The sequence below is a fragment of the Solea senegalensis genome, linkage group LG5 (assembly GCF_019176455.1).
Source record: "Solea senegalensis isolate Sse05_10M linkage group LG5, IFAPA_SoseM_1, whole genome shotgun sequence".
NCBI lineage: Eukaryota > Metazoa > Chordata > Actinopteri > Pleuronectiformes > Soleidae > Solea > Solea senegalensis.
The window spans coordinates 1,658,844-1,672,036 of NC_058025.1; the positions used below are offsets into that span (position 1 = coordinate 1,658,844).

Consider the following 13,193-nt stretch of genomic DNA (forward strand, 5'->3'; position numbering starts at 1 on the left):
TGTCTTTCACACACAGGGTACCGGTACCAGATTTCTGGCCTGTAAACACTGTGTGTGTGTGTGTGTGTGTTGTTTTGTTAGTAATTGGCATGAACATTGAACAATGTTTTTAGAACGATAACAGATGATGTTATATAATTATATAGTAGCTTGTCTAGTACAATTTTCCTCTGTTTTAGGTCTTATTTGGTGACTTACCGATTGATTTTGCATCATAAGTATGTATTTTTTGTGAACTACATATCGACGCAAACACTTATTTGAAGTGGAAATCAAGATAATACTTTAATTTGCAATGTCATGATGGAATATCGAGATATGATTTAAAGTCCCAGAATTCAAGGCAAAAAGAGTGAAGTGTAGAGGAACTACATTTTCCATAAAGCATTGCATTGATCCCTTCCATCAAAATCACCATTCATTAAATATATAGTATTAAGAGCATTTTAATGAGGAACATATTAATAGTATAACAAATTAAAACGTCAGACATTATTTAGAGCGGATGACGTCATACGGCACGTGACGTCTTCCTGCGAGTTGGACCAATGAGGACGGAGCATTTCGCCGAGGTTTTCCGCTTTCCCCCGAAGTCTCTCTTGACAGATCCGACTCCAGATTGAGAGGATTCAAGATGGCTGCTACAGGTGAGAGAGTTCTGTCTCCAAACTGTCGTGAAACACTTTTAAAATGTGAGGCGGGATTTGGGTTTTTTGTTGTTGTTTTTCGCTGTTTACCTCCTCGCGAGCGTGTGCGAGCAGTTGCTGCGTCGCGTGTTTGCTCCGCGCGCTAATTGAATATGACGTCACGACTGTGCGTAAAAGAACTAGTAGCCAACAAACTGACCCCCCCGCTACTTACACACACACACACCTATATATACATTTGCTAACGTTAGCCTGCTAGTAGTTATGTGAACATTAAAGCTTGACACCGTTCTTGTTAAAGGTACGTGTTAGCCTCCTAATCTCCTCTCCCACTCCCGGCAGCTGGTTAGCCCGCTAGCTGCCCAGCTAGTTAGCTCAGCGTCAGTGTACGAGCGCTGTAGTAACTTGTCGGTCGTTAGCATAATGTCGTCACTGTGTCACCTCTTAACCTACTTACGAATGAATTGGTTTCGCTAGGTTAAGTTAACTAGTAGTAGGGGGCAAAACAACTTTGTATGCCGAAGTTTAAAAGTGTCGGATTTTGCGCAGTATAGCATAATATAGCAGTCAATTCCTAACTTGGGCTAAGTGGCTAATGTCAGCTAGCATTAACATCATCCGAGTTAATTAGCAAGTTTGCTACCTTTGCAGCGTCAGGCTGTCAGCGAGAGTTCAGTGCCCGGTCTGTTTTTCTGTTTTTTACTATTTTTTTACTATTTTTTTATTTATTCATTTTTCTACGTGTTGTCGTTACAGTCCGAAAAGTAAACAGGTGGTTTGTTTGTCGTCGCTCACGTGTGACATTAATACCCGGTAATATGTGGGTAGGGATGTACGATATTATCTGAACCTAATCTGTATCGGCATATATTTGGTTTAAAATGTGTTATCGCATATCGGCAAACACTCCAAGATAGAGAGGGCAGATACCACTTTTTTGTGTCCAGTATTTGATATATATATTTTGTTTTTAGTGCTGTGTCTCTTTTATTTTGTATCGCACGTTGGACACCTGTGGGTTGTTGTAAATGGCTATAGAAATAAAGTACATTACAGTTAATTTCCCATCCCACTAACAGACCAACGCAAATCGGCTCAAAGTCTGTTAAATATCCAATCAATTGCAATTACATATGAGAGTTGGGAGCCATCGCGCTTTCAACTTGTGCTCTGTTACACAGCCCATAGAGGGCGCTAAGATACCAACAGTGTCCCCTAATTACAATACATACCTCATCAATCTACTGATTATTATTTGTTGTAATGTAGTAATGAAAACCTTTTATTTTGTATTCTTTGAAAAGGACAATGAGCTAGGGCTGAAATTAATCTGTTACCATATGAAAAAGAAACCAGGGAAAGAAAGAAAGAAAGAAAGAAAGAAAGAAAGAAAGAATTGATAACCAGAACATTGTTTCCTTTTACCCAAAAACCTTAAGTACACGTTTGTAATTCAAGATTGTTCTTAATTGTTGCAGGATTTAAGTGAAGAGGAAACTCCTCTGGACCCCGCTGTGCATGAATCTGTCCTGAGGTGAAGAGCTGTAAGTGTAAGGACTACATCATCCTCTCACATCTCATCATGTCCTCCACCTCCTCCTCCTACTCCTCCTCGGGGGAAACCAGTCCGGAGGATGTGCCGCGAGGTGGGGGCACCATCCGAGTCTACCTCCCCAACAAACAGAGGACAGTGGTGAGATGTTTTTTTCCTCTTAATGATGATTGATGATAATGATTGTTACGGCACATTAAAAAAAAAAAAAAATCAGAAGTATTAATTTAAGAGGATTAGTGAAGGATTGTTGACAGCTGCCAGCTCTGTGGGCTGAAAGTGTAATTACTCACACTACAATGTGACGTACATCACAACACATTAATGACTCAGCATGAAGTCGGTTGGTGTGAAGTTTCACAGAAGGTGCCTGCGGCCATCTGTCACACATTTGACTCATTATCTCCATCAAACAGAGTTTTTATTATTCTCAAAAAATATCAGTTGTAATGTTTGGGGGGGGGGGAAAGTCTTGTGGTTGTGAGGTCCTGTCAGTCACCGAGTCACATGAAAAATCATACAAGTCGTTTCTCTTGATTTTTTTGCTTCTTAAATGTGAATATTTTCTGATTTCTTTGCCCCATATAACAAAGAAACGTCATCACTTAGAGGTTTGGGAAACACCGGTCAATATTCCACTGATGACCACTTAAGATGTGCCTCATAAGGTGTCATGTACCTAATAAAGTGATTTTTTATTTTTTTTTATTTTCCGGTGTATCTAATGTAGTGACCGCTTCTATAGATATCAGGTGTACCTAATAAAGTGGCTTCTTCTTCAGTTGTCCCCATTAAAGTGACCATTTCTGTAGTCATCAGGTGTAGCTCTGGCACAATGCAGTCTCAGTGAAGCGTTTCTTCCTGTCCTCAGGTCAACGTTCGTCAAGGACAGACTGTGCACGAGAGTCTGGACAAGGCGCTCAAAGTGCGAGGCTTAAATCAGGACTGCTGTGCCGTTTTCCGCCTTCTAGAAGGGTAAGGGAGTGGCCATGTATCAAAGTCTTCCAAATAACAATCGATGCAACTTGTAAAAAGAACATTTTTAACCCAGTCCGAGATGCAGCATTAAATAAATCATAAATGAATGTCTTTAAAGTATTTTCTGCTTTGTTTCTCATTAGTTCGGTTTCTTCCTTTTGTCTTCTGATGAAATGATCATGAATGGCAAATATCTGTGTGTTTTCTTTCCCTGTTTAGTCGTAAGAGACTGACAGACTGGGACACAGACATCACTCCTCTGGTTGGAGAGGAGCTTTTAGTTGAAGTCCTTGATGATATTCCGCTCACAATGCACAATTTTGTAAGTAGCTGGCAAACAACACCTGCATACTGAATGTACACGATGCCCGGCTGTTGGTCGGCAGAAGTAAAAACACCATGGTTTCTTTTGTTCTTTTGTTTGTGCAGGTACGGAAAACCTTCTTCAAGCTCGCTTACTGTGATTTCTGCCACAAGTTTCTGTTTAACGGCTTCAGGTGTCAGACGTGTGGATACAAATTTCACCAGCACTGTAGTAGCAAGGTCCCGACTGTGTGTGTCGACATGGACACTGTGAGCAAACGGTGAGGGAGAATCGTTTTCCTGGATTTTATTGTTATAATGTGTTGAATGAAATTCAGAAAGGACTGAAATACTTGGGTAAATTCATTATTTTATTGTGGTTTTTCCTTTTATAGATATTACAGTTTGAACTATTCCTCATTAATCTGTTTCAAAAAATATTCCTAATTTGATGTCATTACACCGTGACGAGAAGTTAGGAGGGAATCACAACACCAATGTCATGTGTTTGTTGGGAAAGTAAATTAAGCCTCAATTAAGGAAGAAATAGAAGAGTAATTCTATAAAATCTGCCCCTTTTTTTTTAAACTAGACCTTAATGAGCAAAGAAATCTGAGGAAAAAACATAAACATTCTGAGATAACAGTTATAGTTCTGAAGAAAAAACATAAAAATTTGGAGATTAAAGTGATAATTCTGAGCGAAAAGTCATTTTTTTCCTCAATTCCAAGATTTAAATCAAGATTAAGTAAGATTTTAGTCTCAGAATTTTGACCTAAATTTCAGAACTCTTTATTTCGATCTCAGAAATCTCTCTTTCATTTTCCAAATATATTCACATGTGAATCCTCTTCGTGTTGGCTTTAATTGTCTTTTTGAATATAGTATTTGGTTTAGTTTCTAGATTAGATTTAGATAATATTAATAGTTAAAATATTCTCTTGAGCTTCATACATGATTTGTTAAACTGGATGAATAATGGGTTTGATAACGCAGTTCCTATGGCCTTTTTTTTGTTAAATGAAATGTCAGCCTTTTCTGATATTTTGTAGACAAAAGAAAACAAATCCATAGATTAATCACTTTTCTGTGTGCGTGTGTGTGTTGTCCAGGATTGATTCTAATCCTTGCACAGACGAGTATCCACAGATACTATTGCCAGAAAATTCCCCGTCACAGAGTAATCTAGCCTTAACCCCGGAGCCTCCTGGGTAAGATGCTGCCACACGAAAAACAAATCATTTTCAAACTCGATTACAAACAACACCAGCCCTCATCTTGATTATTGATTATTTGATTAACTATGCGTTGATCGATCACACAGGATGGACCTCTTGTCCCCGACCTCGGCCTTTCGCTTCCCCATACCCAGTGGAGACGGTCAGTCTCTGCAGAGACATCGGTCCACGTCCACTCCCAACGTTCACATGGTCAGCACAGTGGGTCCTGTCGGTGTCAGCATCATAGAGGTCAGTCTGCAGCTCATCAAGTCTCTGGAGTCAGTGAATCTATGTTCCTGGCAAATTAAAGTCACATTTAGTAGGAAATGGGCATGAGGACGATATAATATATAACTTTTTGTCCACCTGCTACCTTCATTTGCTTCATATCTGCAAGGAAACAGATGAAAAATGACTTAATCATCATAAAATATCACAAGATGTAATGTTCTGACATGTTTTAAAGAAAAAAAAAAGAGCTTAAATATGGCCATTTTAAATCACAAGGTCCTGGAATGAGTGGGGAGTTGCAGGGAGGATGATGCAGTCAGTCTCTGACAGAACCAGACTCAGAAATGTGCGGCGTCTGCCTCGACTGGTTGTGATGAAAGGAAAAATGGGGGGGGGAGAAATTGAAAGAGTGGATTATTATATGTTAACTTTATGTTTTTACTCTTTTTAGGAAGCACTAAAATTCAACAACACAATTGGTAAGTATTTAAATTTTGTGATCTTATCTTCTGTCTGTTTCTTTTCCTTGACCTTTGTCTCTCTTTTTGCTTCGTCGTGACTCCCCACAGGTCCTGAACCTTCCCCAAAACCCTCCACCAGCCCGCCGTGCACTCTCGGCTCCCCAGGTAGGAAACCACCAAAGTCTCCTTCAGAGCACAAGGAGCGTAAGTCCTCCTCATCTGACGACAAAAAGAAAGTGGTAGGTGAACGTTTTGACCCGGATGGAACCTGAGATTCACAGATGTTGTTCTGCAGCATAAAAGCCAATCAGTCAGTTTGTGTGTGGTGTTGTTTCAGCACCGAGGAGGCTACAGAGACTCGAGTTACTACTGGGAGGTTCATTCTCGAGAGGTCAACGTTCAGAAGAGGATCGGTGCCGGTTCCTTTGGAACAGTGTTTAAGGGGAAGTGGCACGGGGACGTAGCAATCAAGGTTCTCAAGGTGACGGAGCCGACGCCAGAGCAGCTACAGGCCTTCAAAAATGAAATGCAGGTCCTACGGTCAGTCACCATGTTCAACTGTTGTCATCACACAAACGCCATTCCAAAAGTTTCAATAACTTTGTCTTAATTAGACCAGGACGTGAGGCAGTGGGAAAATCAAACCACTTGTGTGTTGTCGTCTCTCTCTTCTCTGCAGGAAAACCCGCCACGTCAACATCCTGCTCTTCATGGGCTACATGACGAAGCCCAACTTTGCCATCATCACTCAGTGGTGTGAGGGCAGCAGCCTGTATCGCCATCTGCATGTCACTGAAACCAAGTTTGACACGATGCGGCGCATCGACGTGGCCAGACAGACGGCGCAGGGCATGGAGTAAGAGCCGACCACGCACACACACTCAAGTTACCGTGATGTATCACAACACACACACACACACAGATGTAGTCTGTTGTCATTCTGATAATATTAAAAGAGTGCTTTTTTGCTTATACTGTTCAAATCCCATTTAATAAGTTTAAACTGTAATAAAAGCAGAAATGTTAGTTCTTAAACTGCCTTTTCTCATATAACTCAGTGAGTGTTTTACACTTTCTTTCTCCCTCTTGTTTCTTTCAGTTATCTTCATGCGAAGAACATAATTCACCGAGATCTGAAATCAAATAGTATCCTTTTATTGTCCAGTTTTATTGTCCAAGTGCTCGGGACAGTTGTGTCCACACTGACAGTTTTAAAACACCATGTTCTGTTACTGACAAACCACTAACATGAATAATGCCAGTTATTATATCCTGAGCTCCGCTCCTCAGATATTTTCCTCCATGAGGGCTGGACTGTAAAGATCGGTGACTTCGGCTTGGCCACGGTCAAGTCTCGGTGGAGTGGATCTCAGCAGGTGCAGCAGCCGAGTGGCTCCATTCTCTGGATGGTGAGCGCGATGTGTTTTCTTTCCTTTTTTTTGCTGACCGTAGGCTTTTGACTGGTTAGACTGGTTCAGTTATCTTTTATGTAGATCTGGTCTCTTCAGACACTTTGAAAGTGCTTTTTACTCTTCGCTGCTGTTGGGGTTTTTTTGTTGATTTTGGCAGTGTTCATGCATATGACATGAATTATTGTCGAGATTGTGTATTTTTATTTGATCACTGTGCATAAACAAGTGTTCCACTCACATTGAAACCCATTCAAACTGCTTTTTTTTTTTTCCCACTGCCATTAAAGCAATAATACATGCATTTTATTATATTTGGGTGTGAATTAATCTGGGCTTTTTCCTTGGAATTAATGAGTTTTACTACTCTCCACCAGATGGCATCATTTTCTTCATATGTGGCATATGGAGAAACGCAAACTATCTCCACTAGATGTCCCAAGTGTTGCTGTATATTACATATACCAGGCTGTAATAATTCAAGACCGAAAACTTTACTTTAGATGAAGTATGTCTTTTACCTGTCTCCATAATAAAAACCTGGCATTTAAAGGGTAATTAAAGAATTTGAAGTCATGTGTAGGTGGAAAAAATCTGCTCAATGAAAGTAGAATAATGTATACATTTATTGTTCTTAGTGGTACGAGTGTGACTAATATTACACATGGATGTTTTTCCTCATTACACTTTATATTGATTTTGATTTTAATTGACACTTATATTTTTTAGAGCTCAGTTTGCTCTTGTTTAGAGCAGAGGGTGTTTGCATTGCTGTGAAGCCTGTTATTTTTAATGGACACTTTTACTTTTTAATAAAGTTTAAATAAGGCTGACACAGCACAGCCCATATCTAACGGTTTCTTTGATATATTTCCTATATCGTCATGTTTTTCTGCACTAATTAAGCGACAAAAACTCCAGAGAAGGATTAGAACTGCGTTAACATTTTTTGAAACAAAATTAATTTAAAAAAGACAAATCTGAGAGTAAAAGTCATAATTCTGTGATTGAAGTCATAAATCTGAGGAAGAAACATATTATTCTGAGATTAAATAAAAATTCTGAGATTTAGGCAATCATTCTGAAGAAAAAGTTACAATTCTGAGATTAAAGTGAAAGGAAATTGTTTTTGATTTTTTTTTTCCCCAATGCCGAGATTTAATGCAAGATTAAATCATATTTTAATCTCAGAATTTTGACCTAAATTTCAGAAGTCTTTATTTTGATCTCAGAATATCAGAAGAAATATCTATCCAAAAACATTCACAGGTGAATCCCTTTCATATTGGCTTTAACAATAAGTCACAAGAACATGTGTATTCTATCGCCATATCTCCACAATTATGATAATAATGACTACATACATTTGCACTATCTGATGATCTCATTTGTTAGTTTTGTCATTGAATGATGAATGTCGTTTTAGTAGCTTTATAATCACGTATGTCCTTTTCTCCTGTAGGCTCCTGAAGTAATCCGAATGCAGGACAGCAACCCATACACGTTCCAGTCTGATGTGTACGGTTATGGAGTCGTTCTGTTTGAGCTGATGGCGGGGTTGCTGCCCTACGCCAATATCAACAACAGAGACCAGGTGAATATCACACTGTACACACACACACACACTTCCTTTTCCACACTTGTATAAAGTATCACCGTCTAATACCTTCCTCACAGCAGGCGTACGTTTGTGCCGATAATGCGTTTTAAAGCTAATATTTGTGGATAAGGTACAGAGACACTATTTGCTGTATTCTGGAAAATTACATTCCTGATATCACAAAACATCAACACCACTAACCTGGAACCTGCTCACTCCTCAGCATCTTCACTGACTGTCTCCTGTTTGTTGGTTTGTTTGTGTTTCAGATAATCTTTATGGTTGGACGTGGTTACTTGTCTCCAGACCTCAGTAAGCTGTCTAGTACCTCACCCAAATCAATGAAAAGGCTCATAGTCGAATGCTTAAAGTTCAAGCGCGACGAGAGGCCGCTGTTTCCTCAGGTGAGTGGCAAATATAATATATTAAACTTGGATTTTAAGGTTGTTTTTTTAACTAATACCTGTTTTATGACATAATTACTGCACTTTAGTTTTCAATCAGCCGTCTTTCAATTATCGCCCATCAACTGCACTGGCTGCCAAAAACTGCCCGCATAATAACACCATGTATTAGCTCTAGTCCCAGTCGGCACATGATCAGTTTGTAAATTCCTGACCCTGAGAGTAACGGCCTCATCTGTGAACATCACACCTAAACCGTCTGTGGTCACTGTCCTGAATTTGTTTTTACTTCATTTAGATCCTGGTGGCCATCGAGCAGGTGCAAGACCTGCTGCCAAAAATCGAGCGCAGCCGCTCGGAGCCATCACTCCATCGGGCCGTCCACGCCGAGGACCTGAACCCCCTCCTGTTCCACACCACCAGGCTGGTGCCCCTCTAAAGTTTGCTGCAGCACTGTGGGCAGAGAGGCTTCGTCTCTCTGACCAAAAGCCACATCATTCCTGAGCCGGCCACACCTGACAGAACCAGCACCACCTGAAACCCTCTCTGTAACCCCTGCAGCATCCTGGAGCTGCACCACTGAGTAACAACCTGCAGAAATAACCACAACATGATGTTTAAAGTGATAGTGAAAGTTCGTTATCGTATCGCTAAAATGCCTTTGATTGGACCAATGAGAGAATCTGATCCTCTGAGCAGGTTTGAGGACGATTAAGGAGTTTTCTACACATGCACTGCAAAAATTCTCTGCCAATATTCAGTGGTCAAGTCGTCTGCCGTTCACATGCAGCGTGTTTTTTAAAAAAAAAATGTAAAGAAACTTTTTCCCTGTGGGGCGGAGCTTCTGTTGCGTTTGTCGTTACTGAGCAACCAAAACCGGGGAGCTGTTGAAATAATTCAAGTTGCTGCAGCCTCATGAATTCATTAAGAAAAATTAATATAAACATTTGTAAATTATCGGCCAAAAAAAACAATAGACCATTTCTTAATTATTGGCCCAAAAATCTAATTGACCATTTCTCAATTATTGGCCAAGAAACCAATAGTCCATCTCTTGGTTATTGGCCAAATAATCAATAGACCATCTCTCAATTATTGTCTTTTTTAGGCCAGTTTTTGAAATGGTTAGCTGCTGCTGCTAAGAACAATACTGTCAGGCAGAACGTACTGTGACGTGTAACACTGAAGTTCTTAGTCACCATTTGAATTTGCACTTCCACTTCACTGCTGCTGTACTTGGACCCTTTTTAAACATAGAAAAGCTCTCTATGTTACAGAAGATATTTTCACGCAGATAAACCCTGTGCTGCATGTGAACGGCCCCTGACAAGGATCCTGTCAGGAGAAGTTCGGTCCAGGTCACATGACAAGCTCACATACTGATGTGCTGAGACGTGAGGCTGCTGATGGTAAAGCAGAAGTGAAACTCCATTAATTCCTGCTCAAACACTTAACAATAACAACTTAACCTGAGGACGGAGTGAAATATAATCTACAAGTCCAGTTTCCCAAAACATTCTATATTTAAAGCCACTTTTTTTGAAAAATAACCAAACATCATGAAATGAGACATTTAAGGAAATGTATAAACATTTTGGGAAACACTGGACTTTCCCACAGCGTGACGCGGCTAAAAATGCTGCTTCTCTATTTACATGCTGAAAATACACGTTTAGGGTTTCTGGAACTAATCAGATTTTATTTTTATTTTCCAATATAATTAAATTGGAAATGGCGTCGTCGTCCAAAGTTCACGTCCTCAATCAGTCCCTCTTTGTCTCTCATGTCATCAAGCTTCCACTAATGTCCAATAAGTCAAATTCATGAAGAGTAATCGGACCTGTGGACACATCTTTATGTCAGACATTAGTTATTGTTCCTAAATCACTGTATTCACTATTAAGTCTTAAATCCACCATCTTCACACACTGTCAATCCTTGAGATTATACAGTGTCTACTAATTAGATTGTAGATAGTTGTTTGGACCAATATTTTGTACAAAAAGAATCTTCCCCCCAGGGTGTGATACTGAGATATTGATGAAATATTAAATGTCCAGTGTTTCAGAATTAGTGAATTACAGCGTCGGGGGGAACTACGGTGGCCTACATGTGCCAGAAAGGATGATGTCATAATGCTTCAACACGTCATAACACGTGTGCTTTGGCTGCCTCTGTGGAGCAAGGCCCTGGCCAAAGACTAAAATAAAGGCTCATGGTGCGTTCCAGTTGTCGTCGGAAGTTGGAATTTCCGTGTTGCCCGACACAGGATTCCATGCTGGCTGCCACTTGTGTAAAAAAAAAAAAAACACTACTTTTGCTGTTAATTGCACTTCTGTCATGTTTGTGTCGTACAGTATAGTACTGACCAAAAATACTGTGTAAAGCCATGTTATCGACTGGTATTGCTAACCATGGCTAGCCCCCAGATAGGTTTGCGAGTCCTCAAACCGACTTCCGATATAAATGGAACGCACCGTTATTATTATTCTACGAAGGTCAAATGATTTTCGTTGCAAAAATAACCTGTGTGTGTGTATATGTATGTATGTATGTATATGTATGTATGTATATATATATATATATATATATATATGTATGTATATATGTGTATATATATGTATGTATATATGTATATATATGTATATATATATGTGTATATATGTATATATATGTGTATATATATATATATGTATATATATGTGTGTATATATATATATGTGTATATGTATATATATATATATATATGTATATATACACACACACACACACACACAGTGAACCTTTATTGAATACGGATGTGAGGGTTTCTCTCCGTAGACTGACAACATTTCACACATGACATTTTGTGATTGACAATCCAGGTTACAGTCGAGACGCCTTTTTTAATGTGGAGTGTTGTTGTGAGGAGTTAACTTCAGTCTTATTGACGGTTGTCAGCTGTTTTTTGCTGCTTCGTTTAGCGAGATGGTAGTTGTTCTTTTTTCTCTCCATGTAGAGCGTGAGACGCGCGTGTGTTTCACCCTCAAAGTACGCAACAAGTCTTCAGTCCCGTCTTATGGCTCTTTTCCATTGCACAGTTCTAGCACGGCCCGGTTTGGTCACGTCGTCGGTTTCCATTCATTCACAGCTTCCCCTCAACGTGGGCGGGGTCGTCATAGCACAGCTGCGTCAAACTGCTGTAACTTGGTTTTGTACATGAAACCGAAAATCACGATCTTGAAAGCAAAGGTGGAAACTGGGATTTGACCACGCCCCCAGTGTTGTGTTTGTAGCCATCATAGTGCGACTACAAGGTAGCTCCTCCCATTAACCCGAAGCTGCTGCCGACTAATGGTGACCATGGCAACTGCTGATTTTGGGCCGACGCGACGACCGAACTCGAGCCCCGCCCCGCTTCTTCTGATATAAACGGTGTGGAAATATTCTGCGTTCCCCCGTGAGTTTTGTAAGAAACCATCCTCTGGGCGTGTTGGCAAAGATCAGGACGTCTCCACATGCATCATAAGGACGTAGACGTAACCACGACAACAACTCTTCTGTCCACAGAGCAAAAACTTGGTTCTCGTCGGACTAACGTGTTTACATGACTAAGAAAACTGACTTATTGTCTTGGTCTTGGACTGGAGTTTGACTTTTAACGGGAACGTAAACACACTGAGCGTCACCTCTGGGTTTCTTCTGTCGCTGTCATTGTTTTGTGGTTAAAAACTTTTCTTGTTGAGCCCTTAAAGCAAATGCTCAGGTGATCTCTGCTTCAGGAAGCAATAAGTTTCTAAACAACAAAGTGCAAGACGAGGTGCCTTCAATTTGAGACCAGGCGACACATGGTGGAAATAGAGGAGATGTTGTGGCTTTCACGTTAAACTGTTGGTTCTGCCGTTTTTTGTCCAGGTCAAAATCTGTTTTCCGTCTTTCACGTATTTATTGAAGAGGTGGATTAAATTGTTAAATGTTGTCATGCATCTTTTCAACCAGAAAGTTCTCTTAAGGCGGTACTGTCTCTTCCTTCACATCACTTTCAAGCTACATCCACATTACAATGTCCTTTTTTTTTTTTTGAAATGACCCCCAACATTTTAGAAAATGGAACCAATCAGAAATTTCTGCTAGACAGTTTAGTTTGACTATTGGACAAGAAAAAACTTTTAGTCTGGACGAGCAAAAACTGTTTCAATCTTAGCTCTGACTTTTCACCATTTACTGAGTATTGACTAAAAACCGCTCAGACACCAGTTGCGAATTTTGTGCAGATGATGAATTATTGCATCGATAACTCGGACTGGAAATCGCCAGAGACGGCGCGATACGTTATAATCATGGTATTGTGATATTTGCAAGATCGTTGGCATATACTCACACAAAAGCTCCGGTGGAAGTGAGCGCCA

At 40.0% G+C, this 13,193-nt stretch overlaps 1 protein-coding gene across 1 annotated transcript; it reads left to right on the forward strand.

The window, feature by feature from the left end:
• Window positions 1-586: 586 nt before the first annotated feature.
• On the forward strand, window positions 587-11,138 carry araf (A-Raf proto-oncogene, serine/threonine kinase). Its single transcript, XM_044026734.1, has 16 exons — window positions 587-647; window positions 2,126-2,340; window positions 3,071-3,174; window positions 3,397-3,499; window positions 3,607-3,761; window positions 4,593-4,691; window positions 4,805-4,949; window positions 5,383-5,410; window positions 5,501-5,631; window positions 5,730-5,932; window positions 6,072-6,248; window positions 6,492-6,538; window positions 6,683-6,801; window positions 8,264-8,395; window positions 8,671-8,805; window positions 9,104-11,138. The coding sequence occupies exons 2-16, from the start codon at window positions 2,230-2,232 to the stop codon at window positions 9,242-9,244; spliced, it is 1,830 nt and encodes a 609-aa protein (XP_043882669.1). The 5' UTR covers window positions 587-647; window positions 2,126-2,229; the 3' UTR covers window positions 9,245-11,138.
• Window positions 11,139-13,193: the final 2,055 nt, after the last annotated feature.

Excerpts from the sequence above, each read along its gene's own strand:
- araf (XM_044026734.1), top strand. The coding sequence starts at position 2,230 with ATGTCCTCCACCTCCTCCTCCTACTCCTCCTCGGGGGAAACCAGTCCG. Across the intron at positions 5,411-5,500 it reads AAAATTCAACAACACAATTG|GTCCTGAACCTTCCCCAAAA; the intron begins GTAAGTATTTAA and ends GACTCCCCACAG. Across the intron at positions 5,632-5,729 it reads CTGACGACAAAAAGAAAGTG|CACCGAGGAGGCTACAGAGA; the intron begins GTAGGTGAACGT and ends GTGTTGTTTCAG.